The 25,859-nt window shown below is 41.4% G+C and overlaps 1 protein-coding gene across 3 annotated transcripts in view; it reads left to right on the plus strand.

Moving 5' to 3' along the window:
* The window catches only part of FNDC3A (fibronectin type III domain containing 3A), a 57,699-nt gene extending 37,491 nt beyond the window's left edge, over positions 1-20,208 (plus strand). For all 3 annotated transcript variants that reach the window (XM_035102058.3, XM_035102060.3, XM_035102059.3), the window contains exons 12-27: positions 1,493-1,546; positions 2,971-3,092; positions 3,182-3,356; positions 4,081-4,167; positions 5,138-5,276; positions 5,895-5,963; positions 6,400-6,518; positions 7,144-7,249; positions 8,318-8,493; positions 10,344-10,457; positions 11,488-11,637; positions 12,844-13,124; positions 14,371-14,583; positions 15,408-15,574; positions 16,411-16,532; positions 17,345-20,208. In XM_035102058.3, the coding sequence (XP_034957949.1) occupies positions 1,493-1,546; positions 2,971-3,092; positions 3,182-3,356; positions 4,081-4,167; positions 5,138-5,276; positions 5,895-5,963; positions 6,400-6,518; positions 7,144-7,249; positions 8,318-8,493; positions 10,344-10,457; positions 11,488-11,637; positions 12,844-13,124; positions 14,371-14,583; positions 15,408-15,574; positions 16,411-16,532; positions 17,345-17,665 (2,415 nt within the window). In that variant the 3' untranslated portion in view covers positions 17,666-20,208. The remainder of the gene's footprint in view (positions 1-1,492; positions 1,547-2,970; positions 3,093-3,181; positions 3,357-4,080; positions 4,168-5,137; positions 5,277-5,894; positions 5,964-6,399; positions 6,519-7,143; positions 7,250-8,317; positions 8,494-10,343; positions 10,458-11,487; positions 11,638-12,843; positions 13,125-14,370; positions 14,584-15,407; positions 15,575-16,410; positions 16,533-17,344) is intronic.
* Positions 20,209-25,859: the final 5,651 nt, after the last annotated feature.

The following is a 25,859-nucleotide window of genomic DNA, read 5'->3' on the forward strand; positions in this document are numbered from 1 at the left end:
CAGGGACACTCACATTAGCGGATAAGGATGTGCAGCAACATTGCATGTCCTACTTATTTAAAAGAATCTCGTTTAAACAAACAAACATACTGCATGTTAAGTTCAGTAGGATAAGGTGTTGTTCTACCTGAGGTGTTAACCTCAATGATGAATGGCAAGGAGTGTGCGAAGAAGGACTGGAACCCTCCTCTCCTCCCCTCTGAGCAAAGCGGAAGTACATGCAAGCATGCATAGGCCTCACTGATTATCTCACTGATAATGGAGAATTTTTAGTACATCCTAATGAAACTTGATACACAGGTAGCTCAGGAGATAACAATTCCTAGAAAAAATCAGATGTTCAACATTATTGTAGACTTCTCACTCAAATTACAGGGCTTAAGGTATAACCTAAAAAGGTTCCCTTGTGAATCGTCTTGCAGTTCTTTTTTTTGGGGGGGGGGGGGTAAAGTGTTCTATACACATTTATGTACAGTGGTACCTCTGGTTAATAACTTAATTCATTCCGGAGGTCCGTTCTTAATCTGAAACTGTTCTTAACCTGAAGCACCACTTTAGCCAATGGGGTCTTCCACTGCTGCCGCACCGCCGGAGCACGATTTCTGTTCTCATCCTGAAGCAAAGTTCTTAACCTGAGGTACTATTTCTGGGTTAGTGGAGTTTGTAACCTGAAGCGTTTGTAACCTGAAGCATTTGTAACCCGAGGTACCACTGCATGTATGTATGTATGTATGTATGTATGTATGTATGTATGTATGTATAGTGCTTTTTTTCTTTAAAATGTTTAGGGGTACTCTCATTTACCTACTCATATTGAAATACTGCCCCTCAATGAGGCCAAACCTAGATTCACAAAATGTTTAGGGGTATGCATACCCCTGTGTCCCCCCAGAAAAAAAGCAGTGTGTGTGCGCGCGCTAAAGAAAATCAATCCCGTTTCTTGCTTACCACATTCAGAGTACACAGCCCTCTTCAGAATAAGTAGTTGCTGCTTGTTTCTGAATGTGCATTTTCCGAGACAACACTTAAGATTATTGCTGTTGACTCTGAAAGTGTATCCCAAAATGGTTCCGTTACATCCAGAAATCTGAAACTGGGTGCCACTGTAGGTCAAGACACGCTTAATTACTAGTGAATCTAGTAGACAGAACTGCAGGCACCAAACCTACCTTCTAACTGAGAGGCCAACACTCCATTGCAGAGCAAGCCACAAACTGAACATAGGATAGAATATCGAGCTACATAAACTACATTACTGGGGATGTGGGGCAGTGCGTCCAATAGCAACTGGGAGCATACATTCTTTTGCCTGAAAAAAAGTACTAGTTTTCAATATACTGGTTATAAATGTACGTATATACATGCATGGAATAGGTTTATGTTATGTATCAATTCAGGATTGGCAGACCTATTAATTATTAGGATAGAGAGCTAGAAATTTGCCTCTTTCAGTAGCTAGGCAAAGTAAAGCTTTCTTTTTTTCCCTTTTTAGAGCTCCAATGACAATGGCTCCAAAATAACTAACTACCTTTTAGAGTGGGATGAGGTGAGTTCCTTGTTTCGGAATCAACATCCTAATCTTGTCAAACTGAAATTGTATGTTGCTTTAGTCCTCTCTTTTTTTGTACTGGTCGGTGGTATTTGTGTAAGATTAATAACAGTCTTCAGTATAGCACTGAGAGATCCTCTATAATTGGAAATACTGCAAGTAGGGGTGAGAATCCTGTAAGGTTTCCATCTTGGCAGGGAAGTGGTTTTAACCATTTTTATGGAATGTTGAACCAGGGCTACTAGAGGGACAGAAAAAACTTGTTAGCACCTTTGTTTGAGTGTTAATATCCATGTATTAACTGCTTCAGATTTTTTATGAACAAATTAAGGATCATGTTGCCCCTGGTGCCTTAGAAAGTGGCACGTAAAGAATTAATAGAATAACCAAGCACTTCAGAATCATTGTAAACCTGCAGAAATCTGGCAAAGGCTAGCAGGCATCCTAGTCAGATAGAAAAGATTTATTTGATCCCTACTCATGCAGTTCTAGGATTTACCTGTTGTCATATGGTTACTGCCCCAGGGAATTAAATCCCATGATATTTTGAAGTGCATGTGAATGTGGCCCAGGCAACAGGTTTTCTGAATTTCACAACAAAAAAAACAACCCTGAAAATTAGAATCAGAATTCAAGTATGCCTACAAAGCAAAATTATAAACATTAGCAGTTGTTATAGGATCATAGAACTTTGGTTCCTTTAGTCAGGAATCTCGATATTTTTCTTCCCAGAGGCCAAGAGCAAAGAGCTGAATGAAGTGTTTAAACAATTTTCACAATTTTGGTTTGTAGGCATCAGCCATGCCACTGCACACTACTCACAGATAAACAACAGCAAACAAAAAGCTATCTGCAATAGCTGCTGTTCTAAACACAGTATCTTCCCACAGTGGCTTGTATTATTTGAAACCATATCGGTATAGAACACTATAATAGCAACAGGTTTAAAAAGATCATTCAAATCCTTCTGAATCATTGGATTAATTTCAGTATGTCACAGGCAGCCATTCCAACCATTGCCTCCATACCCTGCCCTTTCTTTCTTTCTTTCTTTCTTTCTTTCTTTCTTTCTTTCTTTCTTTCTTTCTTTCTTTGCTTCCTATAATCATTGGGCTAGTTATTGTGGGAAACAGGAGAATGGACCAGGTGGACTGTTTATTCGCTCGACCATTAGCAGTTTTTACGCACTCATGTAACATGATGGAATGTTCCTGTACAAAACAACAACAACACATTTGCTCCAAACCATTCCCTTGGGGCAGTTTTAGCCAATCTGTTCCCTTGATGCATCTTTTCTATGTTAAAGGATTTTGTTTTGTAAATGAAGAATTTTTTGGGGTCATGTATCGCCAAGACTTCTCACAGCTAGTTAGCCCTTGCCTTAATGGACTATATGACTTCATTTTTGTTTCTTTGAAAAGGGGAAGAACAATGCGTTCAAGGAATGCTACTATGGTCACCTGAAGCAGCACAAAGTTACCAAGCTGACCCCCTCCACAAAATTTAGATTCAGGTTGGCAGCCAGAAATGACATTGGGATAAGGTAATAATGGATTGTGCAATTTTTTGCAGAGTTTCCATTCCGTTCTTAACAATGTAAGTTCTTGCTAATCTTTTGACTCCTCCCCACAGTGAGTTCAGCGAAACATTGGTATGTTACACACTTGGAATTGTCCCACCACCACCTCTGCCTCCTCAGCTAAAAGAAGCAGGGGTAACTTGGTTATCACTTGAATGGAGTCCTCCGGCTGGAGTATCCACAGATGACTCTCTGACCTACGTTTTAGAAATGGAAGAAGATGGTTCGGTAAGCTTCTGGTGCTTGTGAGTCAGGAAACCTTGGAAGTGGGGAGAATAGAAAGGAGCAGCTTCCCTCTTGGACAGATTAGAATGTTGCCTAGCAAATAATTACATGCTCACTCATTCAGACATCCCAGTGGAGTTGGTAGTAGTAGACTATCCCTGAATCTTCCAGGGCTAATTTAATGCTGAGTTGTTGTTGCCCAGGGGTCCAACCTATAGAAGGTAGGGGCAAAGTCCAATGAGTAGGTAAACATCTAATACTGAAGCACACCTAAAGGCTGTCATAGACTTTGTAGTCGCTGTGATCTTGTGCAGCCTTTGTGGGTTGTAGTTGCTGAGCTACAACAACTATCGGTGCCAGCAAGCATAGCCAATGGCTCAGAGTGGGACATAGAATGACATGAGCTGGGGCTAACCTGATCTGCTTCTTTATTTGAGATGATTCCTTAGATATCACTTACCTTGGTTCTGTTATGATAGCATATAACTCTATCTGTGGGGCTAATGCATCTATATACCCTGGGTACAAGGATTGGACCTGCCGACATTAAAAACCACAATTGTCATAGTTGGCTTTATGCATATATAATTCATTCACTGGATATTCTCTGTTTACAGTTTTATTGCCTTAAGGAATGTTTAACATTCTCTTCCTCAATGTAAGAAAAATGTGGTTACTGCATGCGCACATAAAAATGTCCCCTTTCTTCATCTTCTCCCCACCCCAGAATTATGGTTTCCAAGCAGGGTACAATGGAGATGAACTTTCTTGCACTTTAGAAGACCTTACAAGGAGCACTTCTTATAAATTCAGAGTATGTACCAAATTCAATCATTATTAAGTAGTACTTACCATATTTGTTAGTGGTATTTATTTATATGCAGATACCAGGAAAGCCAAACACCCGCTATGAGAAAATGCAGCATCTCCTGGGGTTTTTTTTTGCAGGGGTGGGTGGGGGTGGGGGGGAGGAACCCTTCAGTTTAGTTAACTGACTTCATTTAGTTATAAGAAAAAATACCAAGATAACTTGAAATGCAAATGCTCTTAAAACCTTGAAATACCTTCCTCTGTGCTGGCAGATTCTTCACTTCGTAGGAGATCCAACAGCCTATCTAATGTTTTCTGTTTGCTAGCTCAAGAGCCCCACAAGAGCACTAGCAGATGGCAGAGTTTAAAGGTTGCGCAGCAAAGGAATCCCAACACAGCATAGTGCCAGCAGAAACTTGTTGTGCAACATTATTTGGTGCTGTATTAGTGTTTTCCCTTGTGCAACAACAGCCCAACAAGCATATCACTAAGTAATTTTAACCCAGCGCTACACTGGAAACACCCCCTGGCTTTTTTGGGAGGGTGGGAGCAGAAAATGCTGAGAACCCCCAGACCTGTTTGCCAAGCTTCCCTTTGAACACTTCAGTTTCCTACCAAGTCATCCTTCGTGTCCCATCCTTCTGCCCAACCCACGTAACTATCAGGACCATTCACAAATCCCTTTCCTCAAATAGGGTCAGGGTCACCACATCTGAGAAATTGGCTTAAAGAAATGGTAATGTTGTTGTCTTCCTTTTTAAAAGAGTGCTGGGGAGCAGCAGCCGTTGCCATAATTTTCTGCTTGCAGGCTTCCCAGAGGCAAGTGGCAGCCCATTCTGAGAAGCAGGATGCTAGACAAGATGGATCATCTGCTCTGCTCCAACAGGGCTCTCTTGCTGATCTTTTTATAGAGGCATTTGAATGCAAGCTTGTTTGTTTTTAAGCTGATGCTTGTTCTGTTTGTGATGTGACAGGTGTTTGCTCACAACACTGAAGGTAAAAGTGGCCCCAGTGAGGTAGTAGAATTCAGCACAATCCCTGACAAACCTGGACCTCCAAGTAAACCAGCTGTAAAGGGAAGGATCCATTCACATAATGTGAAAGTTACCTGGGGTAAGTGAACTTGAACTTGATGCAGTCGGGTCTCTCTCTTCCCCTACCACCCACTCCATCTGTACCGTTGCATAAAAAGAAAAAACGCTGGCTACACTTCAACTCTCTGCTTTTGCTGATTCTGTATGAGCATGTAATTAACTGCACAGAAATAATGAGCAAGAGGCTCATTAGTCTGGGCTGATGCATTTTGTGATTGCCTGGATCGCTGCCTGTTTAGCATGCATGTATAGATGTGCAGTAATGCTCATAATTCCTTTTTTCTTTGCTTCCCACATTGAAAGAAAGGGGGGGGGACCTAGGTCCTGCATAAACTGCAGCTCATCTGGTGCATGGCCATTTGTCAGTCAATGCCGAATTTGTCAGTCAATGCCGAACAGTACAGATATTTTAACTTGGAAAGGCTCTATACTTACCTGGTGGAGGGCTTGGGATCAAACAAATAGTGTGTCATTTTTCAGCTCTGACTCCTTTTTCTGAGCACAGGTCTTTTTTTTTTGACCAAAATTCCATTTTGGACCAAGCAGTACAACACCTGTTATAACTTGTGATGGAACTAGTTGTGTTGATTTTAAACCATGAGTTTCTTTTCATTTCTAAATTCTGCCTTTTCTGTAGATCCACCAAAGGATAATGGAGGGTCAGACATCTCTGTGTATGTTCTAGAAATTTCAGAAGCATCAGCTGGTAAGTGACTGAACATGTTAAATGGTTTGCTTAGTTCTGATCATGTCTTGTGTTTCCCTTCTGTACGTGGCAGGGGATCACTCCTGGATTTGTCTAACTTAAAACTTACGAGATAGTAATTTTGTTTTGATATGTTTGCACTCACTTTTCAGCCAAGATTGGATCCTCGAGTGACTTCTTAACCATTTATAACCACCGTGTGCTGCCAAGCACAGGCCTGGAAGCAGCAAATATTTGTCCTCTATGGAAGGACTTTCCTTTGCCTGGAATGAGAATCCGCTCCCAGGGGGTCACTGAGGGGCAGCCCTATCCATGTCCTCTCCTTGGTCCTCTTGGTGTTCCAGTTACCACACTGCTCTTTCTAATGTTGCGAAAGTCCATTTCCTTCTTTCTCACCACCCTCTGACTGTTGATTGATATTTCATTTTTCTCTTAGGGAGTAAATGGGAAGTAGCCTGTAGTGGTTCCATGAGAGAACATGTATGCAATCAGCTCAACCCTGGTACATCATACAGACTAAGGGTCTTCTGCATTGGTAGAGGTGGCCAAAGCCAGGTGAGCAAGGAAGTCCCTAAAAAAAAACATGGGGAAGGGGGATGTGTGTATTTCACCATACATGGCAAGTACACTGAAAGCGGCAAAATTTGTTATTCTCCACAGAATTCAATATCCTTAGAATATCCATTTTTATCTATTTATTTTAATTAAATATAAAAAGGCAGGTTTATGGGATCACATGGCTGCAAAATATGGGCTTTAAAAGTAGATGAGCAGTGTCTTGTCTTAATTATTGCACACAAAGGAATTCAAGGTGACATTCACGTGGGTCAGGCCTGCTGGGTGTCAGCTTTGTTGCATCATCTGCCTTCCAAGACTGTGCCCCTGGGTCCATGGTTGAAATCTTCACAGTTAAGAAGAATTGCTACCTACTGGAGTATAGGGACCCCCCCCCCTATTTCACTGTCCTTCCACATGCAGAATACATCACAATAACAAAAACAAAAATGGAGGTTTAGTGAAGGAGCAGAACTTGGGTTTAGCTTGGCGCAGACTTGTCGTGTTCTGAAGGCAGAGTTAACACACACAGGGAGCACTACTTGAAAGAACATGTTGGAAGTGCATATGAAACAGATGTTTTGTATTTCGACAACTGTAAGCCAATATGTGTCTTCATTTCTAGGCCTCCGATATACTCATTGTTCAGACACCAGCTGTTCCTCCTGGGCCATGTAATTCTCCATATCTGGCTGGAAGACCCAAGACCAAGGAACTCAGTCTTATTTGGGGTAAGATCTGGCATCTTGAGGAAATGGAGGGGCACAGGAAACTGAAATTTCATGCTTTTTGCATTCACTTGCAAGTTGGATGAGCAAAAAAAATGTGTAGATGATATTATTATTATTATTATTATTATTATTATTATTATTATTATCATCATCATCATTTGATACCTTCCTCTACCCCAGGGGCTCAGTGAGACTTATACCAGTTTTTATATATATTAATTGTTCTGTCCCCAAATGCACAGCCAGAGGACAACCAGCTCAAACATGGCCAGAAGCCCATCACCAGCCTGATTTTGCTTGCATTGTGCTCTCTGCAGGATCCCTTGACAGACATGTTAGTGGTGGGCAGGCCACTTTTCAACAGAAATGAAGCTCTCTTCCCATCCACAGTGGTTGCCCAGCATCTTAACTTCCCCCAAATCCAATAACCCAGCCTATAGCTCTACAAACTCAATAGATTTAAAATTTTGTGGGTCAAGGCATTGTACTTTGGGTAGATGAAGATGGTGAACAGCTTCTGCAGATAGTTTGGCTCCCATTTAAAAGTGGCACTGCCATTGCCTGCTCATCACTAAAATGCTGCCTCGGGGTCCTGCGGAGAGGGCAGTGAGTAGTGTTGCTGTCACAGCCATAACAGAGGGAAAGTATATTTTACAGTCATGGTTTGGATTGGGAGGGGTTAACAGCACCATGCCAAGTGCCCCCTGAAGTTGGCACCGGCCCTGCCCAAGGGGCACACAAGGCTGAAAGGAGCCAATAAAATTAGAATTCCATTCTAAACATTAAATATATTTTTTTATTTTTAAAAAAATCAGTATCACACCATAAATAACTTGTGCACAAAACCATACCAAGTGGGCTGCACTAAGCTCAGCCTGGGTGGTGCTGGGGTCTCTGGACCTTTGCCCTAGGAAAATACTTCTTTCCAGCAGCCTCACCAACGTTCCCTGGCAGGCATTGTTAAAGGTGATGGCAGCAGCAATCATAAGGCAATAAAAGTAACTAACAACCACTCATAGTTGAGGTTACATTTTCTCCAAAAACGTGACTTGTATTCCTATTTTACAGATCCCCCTGCCATGGATGGGGGTTCAGAGATAACAGAGTACATTATGGAAATAGCAGACGGAGACAGAGATGAACGGAGGCAAATATACCGGGGCGAGGCGCCAGAATGCACAGTGAATGGTCTCATTCCTGGGAGGACATACTGTTTCTGGACACAAGCAGCCAACAGAGCTGGGGTATCTCATCAAATTCTTTTTTCATAACAACAAAATTGCTTATAGAATTTAGCTGTGGGTGGGCTGGTTGTAGAAGCAGGAAATCCGGATCAGGGTATGCATTGTTATCATTTTTACATGCCTTTAAATCTGAACTTCATATAGTTTTGAAAACTTGTCTGGAAAGGTTGAATTTTGGCCAGTATTTAAATATTTTCCCCATGCAAGCATGATGACCTGGCCACAACTATTTAGGCAGCACATGTTACTGTCATCCTCCCACACCATATTTCAGGCTTAATAAAGAGCTTAGCTTGCCCTTTTATCTGGTGCACCCTGGCAATGCCTCTATTTGTTCTGACCTCCATTTCCAACTTACTTCAGCTGCCGCCACTAGTTGGGTCATTTTGAATTTCAAATGGAATCTGAGAGATCCCAAACAGCCTTGGCAAACGTTGCTTGTCTTGTTGCCCCCACACATCTGCATCTGCCTAAAAATATGCCTGGGGAATGGAGTTTGTAAATGTTCTTACCTGCCTGGTCTTCTGGAGGTGATTTTTAATCCAGGCAAATGACTATAAACCATTCTGATCTCAAAGCAGAAACAATTGCCACTAGTTGAAGGATTGATGCCCTTTTCAGTTTGTTTGTTTGTTTGTTTGTTTGTTTTCTGCAGAGAATTAGTTCAATCTAGAAGGACAGTCTGTGTCAGTTACTAAACTTTTATATATTATCTGATTTTAAAATAATTTGGGCCTGAATATATTAAAGCCTCTTTTCCCATTCTTGAATGTGCCTGAAAACTTTCTTGGTTTTCCCTTTTAAAGTGAAGGAGAAAGAAATGGAGAACTAGATGGAAAGTAGCCTGTGAGAAGGGAAGATTCTAGAGGCTTGCCTCTCCAGGCTTTCACTCAGCCTTTCCAATTGATCACTTGCAGGCTCCCCCCCCCCCCCTCCCCAGCAGATTGGAGGTTCCCAAGAGCCAAATTGGCCTAAGGGGAGTTATAGTCTCTCAGGCATTAACTACTGCAAGAATCCTGGATCCCTTTAATTGAGTAAACCTGAACGGCAGGACATAAAGAAACCAGTAGGCTTTCAGGTGTTGCTGATCTATAATGGCTGCCTCTTCCCATGTACAGTGGTACCTCAGAAATTGAACAGAATCCATTCCAGAAGTCTGTTTGACTTCCAAAACGTTCAGAAACCAAAGTGCGGCTTCTGATTGGAAGCTCCTGTAGCCAGTCAGAAGTCGCGTTGGATGTTCAGGTTCCAAAGAACGTTCGCAAACCAGAACACTCACTTCCGGGTTTGTGACGTTCTGGAGTACCAGATGAGTACCAAGGCGTTCGACAAGCAAGGTACGACTGTATTCAGATTATATGCCTAATGGAATCACACTAGAAGATGTATGTGTCCCTTCATGCAAGCTTAGTGCATCAGTATATAGAACAGGATAGCTCAGTTGGTTAGACTGTGGTGCTAATAATGCTTAAGGTTGCAGGTTCGATCCCTGTGTGGGATAGCCGTATATTCCTGCTTTGCAGGAAGTTTAACTTCTCAGGGTCCATTCCAATTCCAACTCTACAATTAAGTGGTCTAGAAATGTCTTAAATTAGAATAAATAAAATCACATAAAAGCCAGCATGTCAAAAGTAAACTACTAAGGGCTCTGCTTCAGATCCAAAGTTTGGAGGGCTAATAGTCAGAAGACCAGTTTTTTAAGGGATGCCACTGAAATAGACTCAACAGTTCAGTAGCCAGAGAAAGAACATTCCCAGTTTGACAGTTGTACACCATTGGCAGTCTGTAGGAATTCTGAATTGGTCTATCTCTTTGCTCTTTTCTAATCTTGGGGTCCTCTTTCCCTACAGCTTGGTCCTTCCTCAGAAAAGGCAGAGATTTCTACAGCTCCAGGGCCCCCAGAACCATGTCGCGCCCCCGTGCTAACTTGTAAGACAGCTACTTGTGTAGTAGTCACATGGGAGGTATGTTGTTTATTTACATATAATTCATCAACTCCGTGGCTGTTATTCAAGCCCCATTGAAATAAATGTGAATTGCAAGGGAGAAGGTTTAGAGCAAAACTCTCAATTTACAATTGTTAATAATAAAAAAGCCTTTGTGTGCATAATCAATGAATCCAATAGGGCACACTAACTGTTTCAGTATGGCACTTCAGATTCTTGCACATTTCACATAAATGCAGGATATTGTGAATAATTCTGTTTGGTAGCCAACTCTCTTTTACTAACTAAAGCAGCTCTTACTTGTTTACATGCTTGCATGTTCATCCCAGAAAGCAAAAGATGGCAGAGAGAAGGAATGTGTAGGAATTTTTTATTATTATTAAATTCTTGATATAGTTGGCGTTCAACTATATATTGCTTTGCTATTTTTGTAAACCAATTAGATTTGTAAACTAAGTTAGTTCCAGTAATTTCAGCAGGTGTGCTCCATAGAGCACTATGACTGATTTTTATTTTTTTTAAATTGGCATTAGCCAAACCCATTCCTGTATCGTATCTGGACTGTCTGATGCACTTTGTTGCTTGTGAGTGATTTTATTTGTAGCAGTCCATGAACCCTAGTCTAGAGAAAAACAGGTGTAACCACCTTCAAAGGGACTTTGCAGAATTGCATTCCCACCTTGGTTGATTGAACTAACTCAGTCAGCTTTGGCTTCCTACTGTTGTAGCAGAGCACAGAGAACCCTGGGGATTCTCTTGCCTTTGATTGCAGCCCTAAAAGCTGAGGGGAGGCTCCATGCAACTGCATGTGGGCCATGATTTTGATTAAAAGGCAGAGATTAAGAGCTGCACCAAGAACTGGATGGAAGCCATCATTATGTAGTCAATGTGTTCATCAGCTGGTGCCTTTACAAAAAAACAGTGTTGTGTCTTAATGCTCCTTCCCTATCGTCAGCCGCTGTGGAGTCCAGTCATCAGGCCGATATGGAATATGTTTGCGAACAATGAAAAATGTTGAATTTTCACTTTTTGCTTTTATTTCTTCCAGATTCCAGCATGCAATGGTGCAGATGTTACTGAATACAAATTAGAATGGGGCCAAGTAGAAGGATTTATGCACATAATATACAGTGGCCCTCTTCTGACCTATGAAGTGAGAGGGCTTACACCTGCAACTACATATTATTGCAGAGTTCAGGTAAGTAAGTCTGGATGCATCCACCTTTTTTGCTCAAAAGCTATTTGTTCTAATGAGATCTTAAACAGGAAGTTAGCTCAGTAATTCCAGAGCTGTGTTACGTGAAAGATAATAATAATAATAAACTATTCAAGACTCTTCTGACCCCAGAGCATCCTCAATGGCCCAAGGCTCTGACTTTATCCACCCCTCTCTGCTTAGAAGTAGGTGATTCTGTCGTATTGCATCATGAGGCACAATTCGATTCTTCTACTAGTCTGGATGCAAAAAAATGCAGCAAAAATGCAACTGCTCATCGTGAAAACAAGCTGCCTGTTGCATCTTTGGAAAATTAGAAACAATATAAAGGTCAGGTAAAAATGGTTGAGAATATTTACAAAAAAAGAGAGCTAAAATTACAGAATGAGAGGATGTATAAATCAAACTTACAAATAAACTGTGAGTTCAATCCAACACGCAACATATGAACAACTTGCATATAAACATAGACTTGCCATGGACAAATTCAATTATATTTGGAATCCATTCTCACAGTAGTAATAGGTTAAGATCTGGTGAAGTACAATAACAACTTAGTAAAGTATACGGTTTTGAGTTCCCCCCCCCTCCCCTTTATTTTCCCTTCTACGCGGGTGCTGTTTCTCTTTTTCTTTCTCTCTCATGTCGTGCACATATAGTTATGTACTTTTTGAACTTTCAATAAAGCATGAGGTTTTCAGAAGCAACTGCCTCTCTAATGTTGTGTTAGGCCATGCTCCCAATGGCTGCCATTTTTCTTATGCCCCTCCTCCTCCCCTAGCAGCTATTTCATGATTGGCACCCAGAGCACACTCTCAAAATTCGAAAAGTGCCATCTGGTCCAGAAAGGTTGGCAGCCCCAGTAATAGCGGAAGAAAAATAGTCCACTTTGTCTGCACCATTCAATTCCGCCGCCCCCCATCTCTGCCATGTTCCCAACACATACCTTTCCCCCCCCCCAAGCTAAAAAAAAAGCTTCAACCTTTTTAACGAAGCCCTTGTTTGCAAGATCTAGAGTTCTTCAAAATAAGGAAGCTCTCTCCAACACAAGTGGTCAGTTCCTATTATTATTTTGTATAATAACAGTGGCATGCATTTCCAACTTTAGAGTAGAATTCTGTGTCAGCTACAGAATTGTTGAATTAGCTATTGCTCTTGTTTTAACACCTTTCCTTCCTCTTCCTTCAGGCCACAAATATAGCTGGTGCTGGATTGTTTGGGGAGACTAGCATGGTCACAACCCCGGCTTCTGTGCCAGCTGCAGTGACAGTATTGCACTTGCTCGAAGAAGACCAGGTGGAAGCCCAACTTCCTCTCTCAAAGTGCCTTGCTCTTCAGTGGGAGGAGCCTAATTGCCATGGGGCAGAGATCCTTGGCTACAATATAGAGTATGGGGAAAGACAAGTCTCAACTGTCAACAGAGTTACAAGCCATGTTCTGGAGAACCTGCAACCTGACACTTTATACAGGTGATTAGACAGTTCAGTTTCAGATTAACATAGCTTCATCAGGCGCACACTTAATGCAACAGTCAAGCTAAATTAGATGCAGGGGGCTCACAAACAGCCTCATTATGACGCAGGGGCTGTGGGTTGCTTAATACTTTTTCAACAGCCCATCTTCCCAATAAGAATTCCTGGTTGCTTTTCTGTCCACTTCCTTGCTCTCCTGTGGCTGGGGAAAGCTACCTGTCGAGTTTTTCATTGTTCACAGATACCCAGATATCTATGTCCTGTTTCACCTTTCTCCTTAAAAGTAGGTTTCAAGCTCCCTTAATGTTGAAAATCTAATATGCATTTATCAGTTGCAGTTACAGGGGCTGAAATACAGGAGGCATCCTGTGGCTGTTTTGCTTGCCTCAGTTTCACTTTCAGGCAGAAATTAAGCAAGATGACTGGCAGGTGCTGAAAGGGGCAACTCCATGTTTGAGCGCCCCCTCCCTTGTAACACGAAGTATCGAAATGCAAAGCATAACATTACACACTGTGCATAATATACTCTACTAGAAGAGTGGTGAACCAGATTATCTTCTTCTCATGGGGATGCATTTGACAGGTGGGTCAGTCACCTGATGTCACAATGACATCCAGTGACCCTTTTTGCCCACAGTGGTCTTCAGAAGCCCTTTTTCAAAACACTGTCTTGCACAGTGCTGTGCAAGCACAGAGTTTGTATAGGGCTGAGCCAGATTTTTACCTACCCTCATTGTGTATGATTTCCAGTGTAGGGCAGCAGAGCCTGGTTTAGCCCCTTTGGCTTCTCCCAAACCAAATGGGGAGGCCTGGTGGGCCTAGTTAGCTCCAGAGGGTAGAGGTTTCCCACCCATGCATTAAACCGGTTATTTTTATCTATGATTTAATGTGACATCTGAAGCACATCACTGAGCGGGATGTGTAGAGGAGATGATTCCACAGTGCACACTTGTGATTGAGTTCAATGTACCTGTTAAAACTTCTCTCTTTTTTCTGTTCTTAAGGGACATGAGTCCTTCTGTCTTTCTAGCATCCCTAGTAGATGGATATTACAAAGTGGATGTTGGCAGGAAACCGTTTTCTGATTATCATTGTAGTCCTGTTGCTTTGAAAATGTTTTTTAAAAACCCACCCTGAGCCCTCTGCAGTGAGTTGTGGTAAAAAACAAAGCAAACAACAACAACAACAACAAAGCAATAATTTTATCTTAATGACAAGTTTTCTTCCCTTCATTCTCTCTTAGAATCCGAATCCAGGCCTTTAACAATCTCGGAACTGGTCCCTTCAGCCCCCACATTAAAGCAAAAACAAAGCCTTTACCTCCGCAACCCCCACAAATGGAATGTGCGGTCTTTAGTTACCAGAGCCTTAAGCTAAAATGGGGTGACGGCCCTGGCAGAGCTGTAGTCACCAGTTCAACACATTTCAACCTCGAGATGGAAGTTAAAGCTGGCAGGTGAGAGCTGCCTGTGTCTTGGTTCACATGATCAAGTGAGTTTTTGTTTTGTTTTTAATATTCAGGAGCTCTTCAAGGTTTCAGAAGATGCCAGATTGGATGATACACATACCCATATCACTCTCATACTTACCCATAGTGGAGAACGAGAGATCACCTCCCCACCCCTCTTGATGGCATCTGCCACTGGGGGGTTATGCATAGGCTTAACATTCAAAAACATTTGTGTAGGTCTCGCATCATGCCAACACTATTCTAGGTAGAACCTAAGAATCCATCTCACAAGCTGGGCAGTACAGCTTTTAGATTGCTTTTTAGACTTGTAAACTGCCCCTATAATGCCTATATTGGCATATAAATTAACAGTAATAGATCATTATAGTTGCATGTAGATATCCAGTGGCATCTGCAGAAGAGCATATGTACTGAGTGGATGAGGATGGAAGACATAGTCTCACTATCTACCACATAAAGAGAACTGATCTGGATGAAAAAGAAGCCTCCTTCCTGACTTTTAATTTCATTGGACCAGTAGTTGTTGGTAGATGGAGCACTGTTTTGAGTTTCTTCAAAACATTATGCCACTTGGATCATATAGATAAGCTTTTTAAAAAATATATTAAAAAATACCCTCAAATGTTGCTCAGTAGTTGCCACTTGACAGTGTTTCTCCTCTTCTGGCAATTAACATAGCTACAGGAATCAAGGAAATATAGAGCGGAAGAGACGAACTTTCAGAATGTGCATCTTGAAAAGAAGCAAACAGGCATGATTAGCTGTGCTTCAGAGTCTATAACATACATATCTTTCCCCCAACCCTGCAGATTCGTTACTATCTACAGTGGACCTTGTCACACATACAAAGTGCAGCGGCTTAACGAATCCACTAAATATTACTTTAGAATCCAAGCATGCAACGATGCTGGTAATGGAGAATTTTCTAAAGTTTACGCGTTCACCACAACCAAATCACCACCACCTGCTCTCAAAGGTGAGGTGTTTGTTTTGGTATGATTGCGAGTTTTGAGTATGTGTGGTTTGTATTTTAACTTTGATTCTCAATAAAGTTTATTTTAAAATTAAAAAAAAAAATCAAAGGTGAGGACATTTTATCATATGTTATTTAAGCAAGTGAAACTCGGAAGTGGGGGGTTCCAATATTAGAGGCAATGCAGGGCAATACCTCTGTTCAAAGAGTGGTAACACAGTGCTGGCACAGAATGTAATAAGCCTCCATGTAGAAAAGTAGTGTAGTTACTGTGTTTTGCTTACACTTTGGAAATGTGGACAGGTTCTACGCACACACCAGTTTTGTTCTAGTTTGGGTTGCCAGCATGGCTCACAAACAAGAAATATAAAACAAGAAACTAAAACAAAACCACCACCCCACCCCACCCACTAAATGAGGTGTAATGAGGTGGCTACTAAAGACGACCTTTTTGGTTGTAGTGTTCCAGTGGTGGGATTTCCCCATAAAGGCTTATCTGGCTCCCGTATTAAGGTCATTTTGCCACCAGTTGAGGACTTGTTCTGCCTTGCAGGGGTTTTAAAATTCAGTACCAAGAAGCCACCCTTGGGCTTTCCTCCTCCTCCTCCTCCTCCTCCTCCTCCTCCTCCTCCTCCTCTTCCTCCTCCTCCTCCTCTTCTTCTTCTTCTTCTTCTTCTTCTTCTTCTTCTTCTTCATCTCCTCCTCCTCCTCCTCCTGGGGCCAAATTTCTAATTAATTGGAAAGGACCACAGGTATACTGTCTTACATTGCAAGCTGAGAATATGCACAACATTTTAAATGGATTTATAAGATCTGAGTTATGAATTTTCTCTTTTCAGCACCCAAAGTGCAACAAGTGGGAGATAACGCCTGTGAGGTCACATGGGAGACTTTACAGCCAATGAAACGTGATGCCATTGTTTACATTTTACAACTTGCCTGTGGGAGGGAAGTTGATCAGGTAATCTCAGTTATCTCTCTTCTGTTTGAGAAGTCTTGATTCTTAGGTACCGGTAATTTTTTTAACTTGTGGCAAAAAGTCACTTTTATTATATGTATTTCTTTGAAGTGCTAGATCAAAATACTGTGTGTTCAGAAGACTGGTGTTGTGTAGGGTATTACCTGAAGCAGGGAAGAAGCATGTGCCCTTAGTTATATTTACATCCATTTGAAAAATATTGCTGTCATTGTTGTCTCATTTTAAGAATTAGAATTTTCCAGAACTGAAGATGGTGGTCCTGCCCTCAATTCGCTTGAGCAGGAAATCCAACTCATTAAGAAAATAATGTTATTGTGGTTGTTTGTGGTAGCAGAATTAATGAAACTGCCAAGCAGGGTTCCTATCAAACAAATTGGTTTGTGATTATTTTAAACTCCAAAACGCTGTACTTTGTGGATGAGTACAGTTGAGAAATGCACTGGGCCAGCCTGCCCCAACCAGTTGCCTTCCCGATGGATTTTTTATGGGAGTTGCAGTCCAAAACATCTAAAAGGCAATAGGTTGGAGCAGGCAGACCCAGCTATTCTAGGCTGAAATGCCAAGTGATCTATAACCTTCTCTGCCCCATGTTAATCTCCAGCACCTCCAGGTAGGACTGAGAGAGACCACTGTCTGAAACGCTGGAGAGCTGCCAGCCATCCTTGCTGACCTAGATGGGCTTGCGATCTGACAGTCTATATTTGACAGCCCTCATACGTTCCTATTCAGTAGCACTTAGAACTTACTTGAATGTGTTTTAAATTTGATGCGTATGTATTTGTTCCTTCCTTTAGGTATACAAGGGACCAGAGACTTCATTCCGTGTTACCAACATTCAGACTAACTGTGAATACCGATTCAGGGTGTGTGCTGGACGCCAGTATAACGACGGCACTGGATCCCAGGAACTCTGTGGACCGTATAGTCCTAACACAGTGTTCTCATCTCAGAAACAGGCGTCAGCAGCACCAAACCCAGATGCCGGCCCCGACCTCACGAAACGCAAGAAGGCGCTCAGCGATGAACAGTTTGCCTTCCTGCTTCTTGTCATCTTTGCAATAGTTGCCATTTCATTTGCTGTTCTCATTCAGTACTTTGTGATCGTAAGCGAATGACCTTGCAGATCGACTTCATTACTCGGCTTGTTATTTTTCATACAGAAGTTTTATGCCTTGGGTATATTTATGTAAATTCCAACTAAAATGCTAACTGGGAATGATTGTATAAGACCCACGTTTCCATTTTTGCTGCTGGACTTTTAACAGTGAGGCTGGGTAGGTAGAACTTCTCACCTTCCCACCCCCTCCACACAAACTCTTCCTTCCCAGGGGTGGAGGGGTAAGAAGAAATGAACAGAAGAAAATCCCTATTACCACATAGTTATGCATCAGGGTTAGCTGTTGAAAACAGCAAAATAAATAAAGCAAGCAAGCTGCCTTAACATGCACTTGTGATTCTCAGAGAGCTGGAAAATTCTCACAGTAAGATTTTTCTTCAAAGCCAAGAAGGGATTGGTGTGGTTTTTTTTGGGGGGGGGGGGAGAGAGATCAGCCTCTCCAGCCCAAGTCTCTGCACATGGGAGATATACAGCAGCAAAGATGGTTCGGCTTAGAACAGTACTGTATTAAAGAATATTGCTAGAGCATACCACAACAGATATATACTGTAGACAGAAATGAAACCAAAATCTTAGCAACTTCTACTTTAGTGATACTTTTATTTTTCTGATCATTTTAATCTTTGGGATTCTAGTAGTTAGATTTATCACTTCAAGAGCCAAGGGTCATAGAAGGGTGTCCACATTCTTAGGAGGGGTTTTTTTAATTATCAAAAGCGCCTCAAGGCACCAAGATTCACCTATGTACAGAATGATTTTCATTGGTATGTAACGTGGCAAAATACTCCCCCTTCTATACTGTAACATTTCTGAATGAAATGCTTTCTCTCTCGTTGGTAAGCAACTTGTAGGCCCAACCAGAGTTCACTCTCTGAGAGAACAGTAACGCCCTGTGCTTCTGATTGAACACCACTGCGGCGTGTGTGGTTTTTTTCAGAGGAAAAGCACAGAAATTTTTTGTCTTTAATGAGAACAAAAAGTGCATTTATGATAAATGTTCCACTATTTGGCTCAAACTGAGCAAATGCTTTTTGTACTATTCTTAACATAAATTTTTTAAAAAAAGATTCAAACTGTGGTCGGTTCGTTTCACTTTTTTTTTTTTAAGTTGTTGGGATTCTCTCCAGTGTAATCCAACTGATCAAGTCACATGTGAAAATGAACCTTGCTTTTAAAAAAGTTTTAAATTTTTTAAAGGGAATTGCTGTCTCCTTGGTAGCAGTTTCATATTCCATTGTTTTTGTGGTTCCAAAGTCTTTTCAGTTATGTGATGAAATCTTCAGTGGCAGGTCTGGCTTTGGGTGGAATAGTGTTGTTGTTGTTTTGTTTGGGGGGGGGACAGGGGGCTGAATATCATGCACTACATAAGACTGTTCTTTGTCAAGCCTCTGCAGCAGGTACCTGTGAAGTATAAGTAATTAAATGTTGTCTTTACGTTCATGCTCCTTCGAAAGCTGGAATCAACCTATTTCATTTTGGACAAATAAATCCAAGTTCAAACTAATACGTTTGTTCCGTTTAACTAATAAGAGAAACAGTTATACTTTATGAAACATCAAAACATTTGCACTTGTACGTGGGACAGTGGATGTAATGTGTAAGTGAGTTTAGCTTGAGATGCCTCTGTTTCAGACAATAGAACATCATAAAAGTGTTTCTCAACTGGCTGTTAGTTCATAATGGTAACTTAAGATTTGTGGCATTGCGTTTGCATTTCACACTTGGGTGGAAAACACACACACACACACACACACACACACACACACACACACACACATCATATCACTTAACTATCTTAAAAGTAGATTTATGGTGCAATCTGAAATTAATCTTTTTCAAACAAAATGTACTCTCCTTTTTGTGATCTATTTATTTTGATTTTTAAAAAAAATTCTGGAAACTATGTTTGAATGTATTGTTCTACTTGTAGAAGAACTTTTAAGTTTATCATATATTGTAATGGAAGCCTCTCTTCAATGTTCGAAAGAGTTTTATACAAATGTTAGTGTCTTTTAGTTCACAGGAACGTTTACAACCTGATTTTCTTTCATACTTCACTTTTTATATAAAACAATAGATTGTCAGCAGATTTCTGTTGCCAAAGGGTGTTTTTGCTGAACTCTCTGACAAAAATTATTGGGAGGGAATACAGAGTCTTATTTAATTGGCAATAGTATGTCAGATACAATTTTTTTTAAAAAAAAATTAGGTTTTTTTGAATAAATACTAACCAAAATTATGACTTCCTGGAAAGTTAAAAGTTTAATTTGTATTTGTATTTGCCACCAAATGTTTATATGTCCAGATGATTTACTGGAGAACATAATGGTAGAATTTTATATTTACGACTATACATTCCAGGCTGATGTACTCTAGTGGCATTAATGTATTAGATCCCCTTTTCTCTTGTATTTTTATTTTATTTTATTTTTTGCTGTATTTCATACTTATGTTAAACCTGCCAGGCATCGTATTACTAAATTGTAACTATCAAATAGATAATATATTTAATATGGCCAATAAAGATACAATTTTTTCCCATTGCGTTTGTGGAATTATTATGTGTAGTGTATGGTGATGCATGAAGAAGTTTATATATAGTTGCAAGAGACAGACATCAAGGGGCATATAAAAAGAACTGTTGAGGCACTAACCACTACAGGTAAAATTCCATGTCCAGTCACACTTTGGCCAGACTTTCTCATTCTTGGTTCTAACTTTATTTTCATGTTATGGACAATTTCAAAGGGATGTTTTGTATCATGTTTTTTAAAATGGAAAAAAAAATGCAGAAAATTTAACATGCATAACACATCTCTCTCGAACATAGAAACTTCCTTACACCAATGGTCCATCTATTGTCCACATTGGTGGGTGGTGCTGTGGTCTAAACCACGGAGCTTCTTGGACTTGCCGATCAGAAGGGTGGCAGTTTAAATCCTCGTGATGGGGTGAGCTCCCATTGCTTTGCCTCAGCTCCTGCCAACCTAGCAGTGATAGTGCAAAATGATAAATAGGTACCGCTACGGCGGAAAAGTAAATGGGGTTTCCATGCACTCTGGTTTCCGTCATGGTGTTCCGTTGCACCAGAAGTGGTTTAGTCATGCTGGCCACAGGACCCGGAAAGCTGTCTGTGGACAAATGCCGGCTCCCTCGGCCTGAAAGCGAGATGAGCACTGCAACCCCATAGTCACCTTTGACTGGACTTAACCGTCCAGGGGGTCCTTTACCTTTTTACCTGTCCGCATTGATTGATGAGGATCCTCAATGGTGTGACAGAAGGTTATTTCCCTGCCCTATTGGGAGTTGTTAGAACCTTCTGCGTGCAAGATGGGATATGCTCTACCACTGAGCAACTGCCCTCCCCAATTCTGCCTAATTCTACTTCAGGCATCCAATAATTTAAATGGGAAAAAAGTAGCAAGAAGACATGGATAAATTTCAAAACTTGTATCCTATAAGGAATAGAAACCTCAATTTTAAAAGTAGAAATTTCAAGCTTCCACACTTTTTGCCATGTATCTTTCTTGGGCTGTGCTCTGGAATTTCTTCCAGATTCCCCACACTCAGAGCATTTTCCGGCGATTTATTTCAGCTTCTCACCTGCGACAGGCACTGCAGCCATATGAATTCCTGGGCGACAGTCCAACTTGTTTAGATGGAGTGCAACCCTGCACCCCCTCTAAAAAATAAGCCCCCCCAAACCCCAACAACTAGGAGAACAAGGAGGGTACTGTTAGATTCAGCTTTGTCTTTGATGGCTTAGGTAGCTTCTCTAAATGCAAAGCACCTTTTCACTAGCTGCAACTCATTCTGCACAGACAAAGGCTTGCCACAGTTATCTATTCCCCAGAACCATCCTAGCTGGATTACTCTACAGTCATACCTCGGTTTAAGTACGCTTCGGTTTGAGTATTTTCAGTTTACCAGTAAGTACTCCGCGGACCTGTCTGGAATGGATTAATCCACTTTCCATTACTTTCAATGGGAAAGTTCGCTTCAGGTTAAGTACGCTTCAGGTTAAGTACAGACTTCCAGAACCAATTGTGGAACCGAGGTACCACTGTAATTTAAGTGTGGGACTGCCTTGAAAGCAGTTCAGAAACTACAGCCAATTCAAAAATACAATGGCAAGATTGCTACCTTAGGGTGGGTGAATGGAACATGTTGCAGCTGTTTTACACCCTTCTAGTCTTTCTGGGCACAGCAGGGGTCAACAAACTTTTTCAGCAGGGGTCCGGTCCACTGTCCCTCAGACCTTGTGGGGAGCCGGACTATATTTTGAAAAGAAAAATGAACGAATTCCTATGCCCCACAAATAACCCAGAGATACATTGTAAATAAAAGCACAAATTCTGTTCATGTAAAAGCACCAGGCAGGCCCCACAAATAACCCAGAGATACATTTTAAATAAAAGGACACATTCTACTCCTGTAAAAACACACTGATTCCCAGACGGTCTGCGGGCCGGATTTAGAAGGCGATTGGGCCGGACCCAACCCCTGGGCCTTAGTTTGCCTACCCATGGTTTCAGAGGGACCTGTTATTGCTGAAATTGTAAACACACTTACTAAGGAATAAGCTTCGTTGAACTCAATGGGCTTTACTCTGATGCATGCGGTTGCATTGTTAAAATCATTTAATGGCACTGAGTACCTGAATGACTACTTCCATTAGTGCCCCCCTGTACCTTAATAGGTTCTTCAGAACCCCATTGCTGTCAACAAAGGCATTCTCTGGCTAGGCACACAACCGCTTCAGTTTCTTCCAGCTGACACCTAAGTTTAAATGAAAACACTCTTTCCCACGCCTTCCTAGATCTGTAGTCTTAAACCTGTTTTTGGTTGGCTATGTTGCTTCAACGTGCTATTGATTTGTTTATTTATCATTATTATTTTAAGAAAAACACTTGTTTTTTTAAATTTTAAGTCATCCTCAAAATCTCTGCGCTGAAGAGCAGGTATCAGTTCACAGCAGGTATTAATTTAAAAAACAAGCACACACACAAACACAACAGCTGGTGGACAAGGCTGGAGAGTGCTGAAAGGTAGGCGGTGTGGCGAGATACACCGGTAAAGGGCCCCCAGACGTTTAACGGTCTATTGACCCATTACCTCCCTCACCTATATTCTTCCCTTGCTGCCACCAACCAGTAAGTCTGTGTACTGGTAGACAAATAGTGGATTCCAGTCAGGAGAAAAGTGAACCAAATAATTAAGTTTATTTAGGTGATGATCTTACAAGCATATAAATTATTCACGGTTTCTCAAATACGTTTACTTAAACTTAACCTTTAGTATTAGTTTCCCCCCCCTTTTCCTCCCTGACTGAAGTTCCCTTCTTTTACTCTTTCAGATTCTGCACCACAGCTCACCTCACTAGCTTCTCTAACCCTCTCTCTATCTCAAAATCCTCTCCACCTCTCTCATCAACTCCCATCACCTCCCCACAACTCAACTCCCTTCTGACTGACTGCTTCTCCTTATATACCCCTGCTTCTGCCTGGAGAGCTCCCATTGGCCATTTACCTCCCTTGCAACTTAACTCTTGCTAGACCCCTAGAGGTGAAACGCCACAGGCGGCCGGCCAACTGCAAAGTGGTGGTTTTAGGGATGGCAAGTGTCCATATTGCAGGCAGCATTGCTGAAGGCAATGCAAGTGAGAAGGGCAACAGTTTAGCAGCCTACTGCAAAATGGTGGGTGGCATAGTGACTGCCGTCTGTGCTACTGGTTGGGCAAGGCAAGTGGAAGAACCCCTTGCCTCTGAATATGTTTCGATGGCCTGCCCAGCAAAAATAGTTCTATCAAGCTTTAATTATTATGGTCTGAAAAGGCAGCGTAAAAAGGTTACAGCATTTGGGCCGTTTTAATTTAGAGAAAAGAGTAAGAGAAGACAATCATGGAACTGTAGAGTTGGAAGGGACCTTGAGAGTCATCCAGCCCAACTTTCAATGCAGGAATCTCAACTAAAGCATCCATGAGGCCATCCCCAAGTGTATACATTGACCAAAGGTGTGTATACAATTATACATGGTGTGGAGAAAGTGGACAGAGAAAAGTTTTTATCCCTTGTAATACTAGAACTCGTGGACATTATCCACCCCACCCCACTCCACCCCACCCCCCAAAAGCTGCACGTTGGAAGATTCAGGGTTGCAAGAGCCTAGTTGTGGTATACAGTTAAATTATGGAATTTCACACACAAGAAGGAGTGGTGGCTTGGATTGGATGGGCTGTCAAGGACTACTAACCCTGAGAGCTACATTATCTCTCCACAGTCGGAGGCAGCGTGCTTCTGAATACCAGGCGCTAAAAACTGCACAAGAGGAGAGTGCTATTGCACCCATGTCTTGCTTGTACCAGACATTGCTTTCCAACATTGCTTTCCAACTTCTACCTGGCTATTCTCATAACTCACTAGGTCCTAACTTGGCTTAACTCCAAGCTTACATTGGCTTCCCACCAGATTCTATCCTGGATCCACCTTTGATGTAGCAGATTCTTCCAGGCTCAATCTCTGGGTTATCATGTCCTTTTCTGGTTCCTGCTGCTCTAGTTCTGCAGGGCAGACAAAGAGCCAGAGTGGCATGCTTTTTACGGTGTATGCTAGGACTTGGGACACCCAGGTTCAAGTCACCACTGTCATGAAGATCCCTTGGTGCCCTTGAACCAGTTACTATAGCTCAGTTTAATCTACCTGTGAGGGTAAAATAGCAGGAGAGTATATGTATGCCACCTTCATTCATTCATTTTATTTGTATGCCACTTTCCCACAGACAGACAGACAGACACACACACACACACACACACACACATACACACACAAATCATGCTCAAAGCAACCTACAACAAAGAAACAGAGATGCATTTAGAATCATAGAATCATAGAATCATAGAATCATAGAGTTGGAAGAGACCACAAGGGCCATCCAGTCCAACCCCCTGCCAAGCAGGAAACACCATCAAAGCATTCCTGACAGATGGCTGTCAAGCCTCTGCTTAAAGACCTCCAAAGAAGGAGACTCCACCACACTCCTTGGCAGCAAATTCCACTGCCGAACAGCTCTTACTGTCAGGAAGTTCTTCCTTTGAGCAAAGTGGGACAAAAATGCATCAGGACCAAGCACTATCTGCCTGGGTGCCTACTTGCATCCCACAAGCACTATCTATATATTGAGAGGCAATGTTGCCCAATGGTTAGAATGTAAACAAATAGGAATGTAAGCTAGATGCTGCCCTTCAACCTATGCTAACCTCACATGGGGCAGGGGGCAGGGAGAATATCTATGCTGAGCTCCTTGAAAGAAGGGTGAAACAATTTTAAAAAAAAATAGGTAGTTTTTTTTAGTTTAGGAGCCAAGAAGCACAGCTACAAGGGATTATTATGCAAGTTAGGCAGAGTACAATGTGTAGCTCTTCAGTTTTTACACCAGAAACTGCTGCCGGCAGCACAACAGCTACAATGCATACATATGGATGTGTACAACACATATAATGGGTACATAACATCAGCCTGTTAGCAATTTTTTAAGCATTGCTAATAAATCCACATATGAGATGGAGCATAACATTCCATCCATTGTCACTGACAACTTCTTCTATTATTCTGGCGAGGCACAAAATAAAACAAAAACCACAAATACTGCATCAATTATTAACCCCTGGTGTATAAAAAGATTCTTTTGGGATCAGCATTCAGAATTAGAAAGAAAGAATTAATGAAATTAAATGATCAGGTTCCATATGCATTTTTACATATGTAGATTTCCAGATTATCTGAATTTCAACTCTGATTGCCAAATGTATACTCTACATTTGATGGTGATGATTATTATTTTAACCATCTACACCACTGGGAAACATAGTTATAATCTCTCCAGCTAGCAAAACTTGTTTTTCTTCCGCTTTCACCAACCAGCCCAGCTGTCATCCATAATCTTCCTGATAATGCAAGATGCTGTACTACCCCAGGACTTGATTATTTTGTGTGAAGTTCATTGAAATCTGGCCAGAAAAACCAGTCAACAGATCTACAATCTCAAGTGAAATTACAGCTTTAATTAACTTTGGACTGAATTTTCTCTGGCACTTTCCTGTTTTCATAAGCTTATCAAAATGTTATTTGGCACAGCAAAATTCAAATCGCCATTCAAGCAAACAATCAGATAAACAAATAATGCTATTCTCTTAA

Source organism: Zootoca vivipara, chromosome Z2 (assembly GCF_965207765.1).
Source record: "Zootoca vivipara chromosome Z2, rZooViv2.hap1.1, whole genome shotgun sequence".
NCBI classification, from domain to species: Eukaryota; Metazoa; Chordata; class Lepidosauria; order Squamata; family Lacertidae; genus Zootoca; species Zootoca vivipara.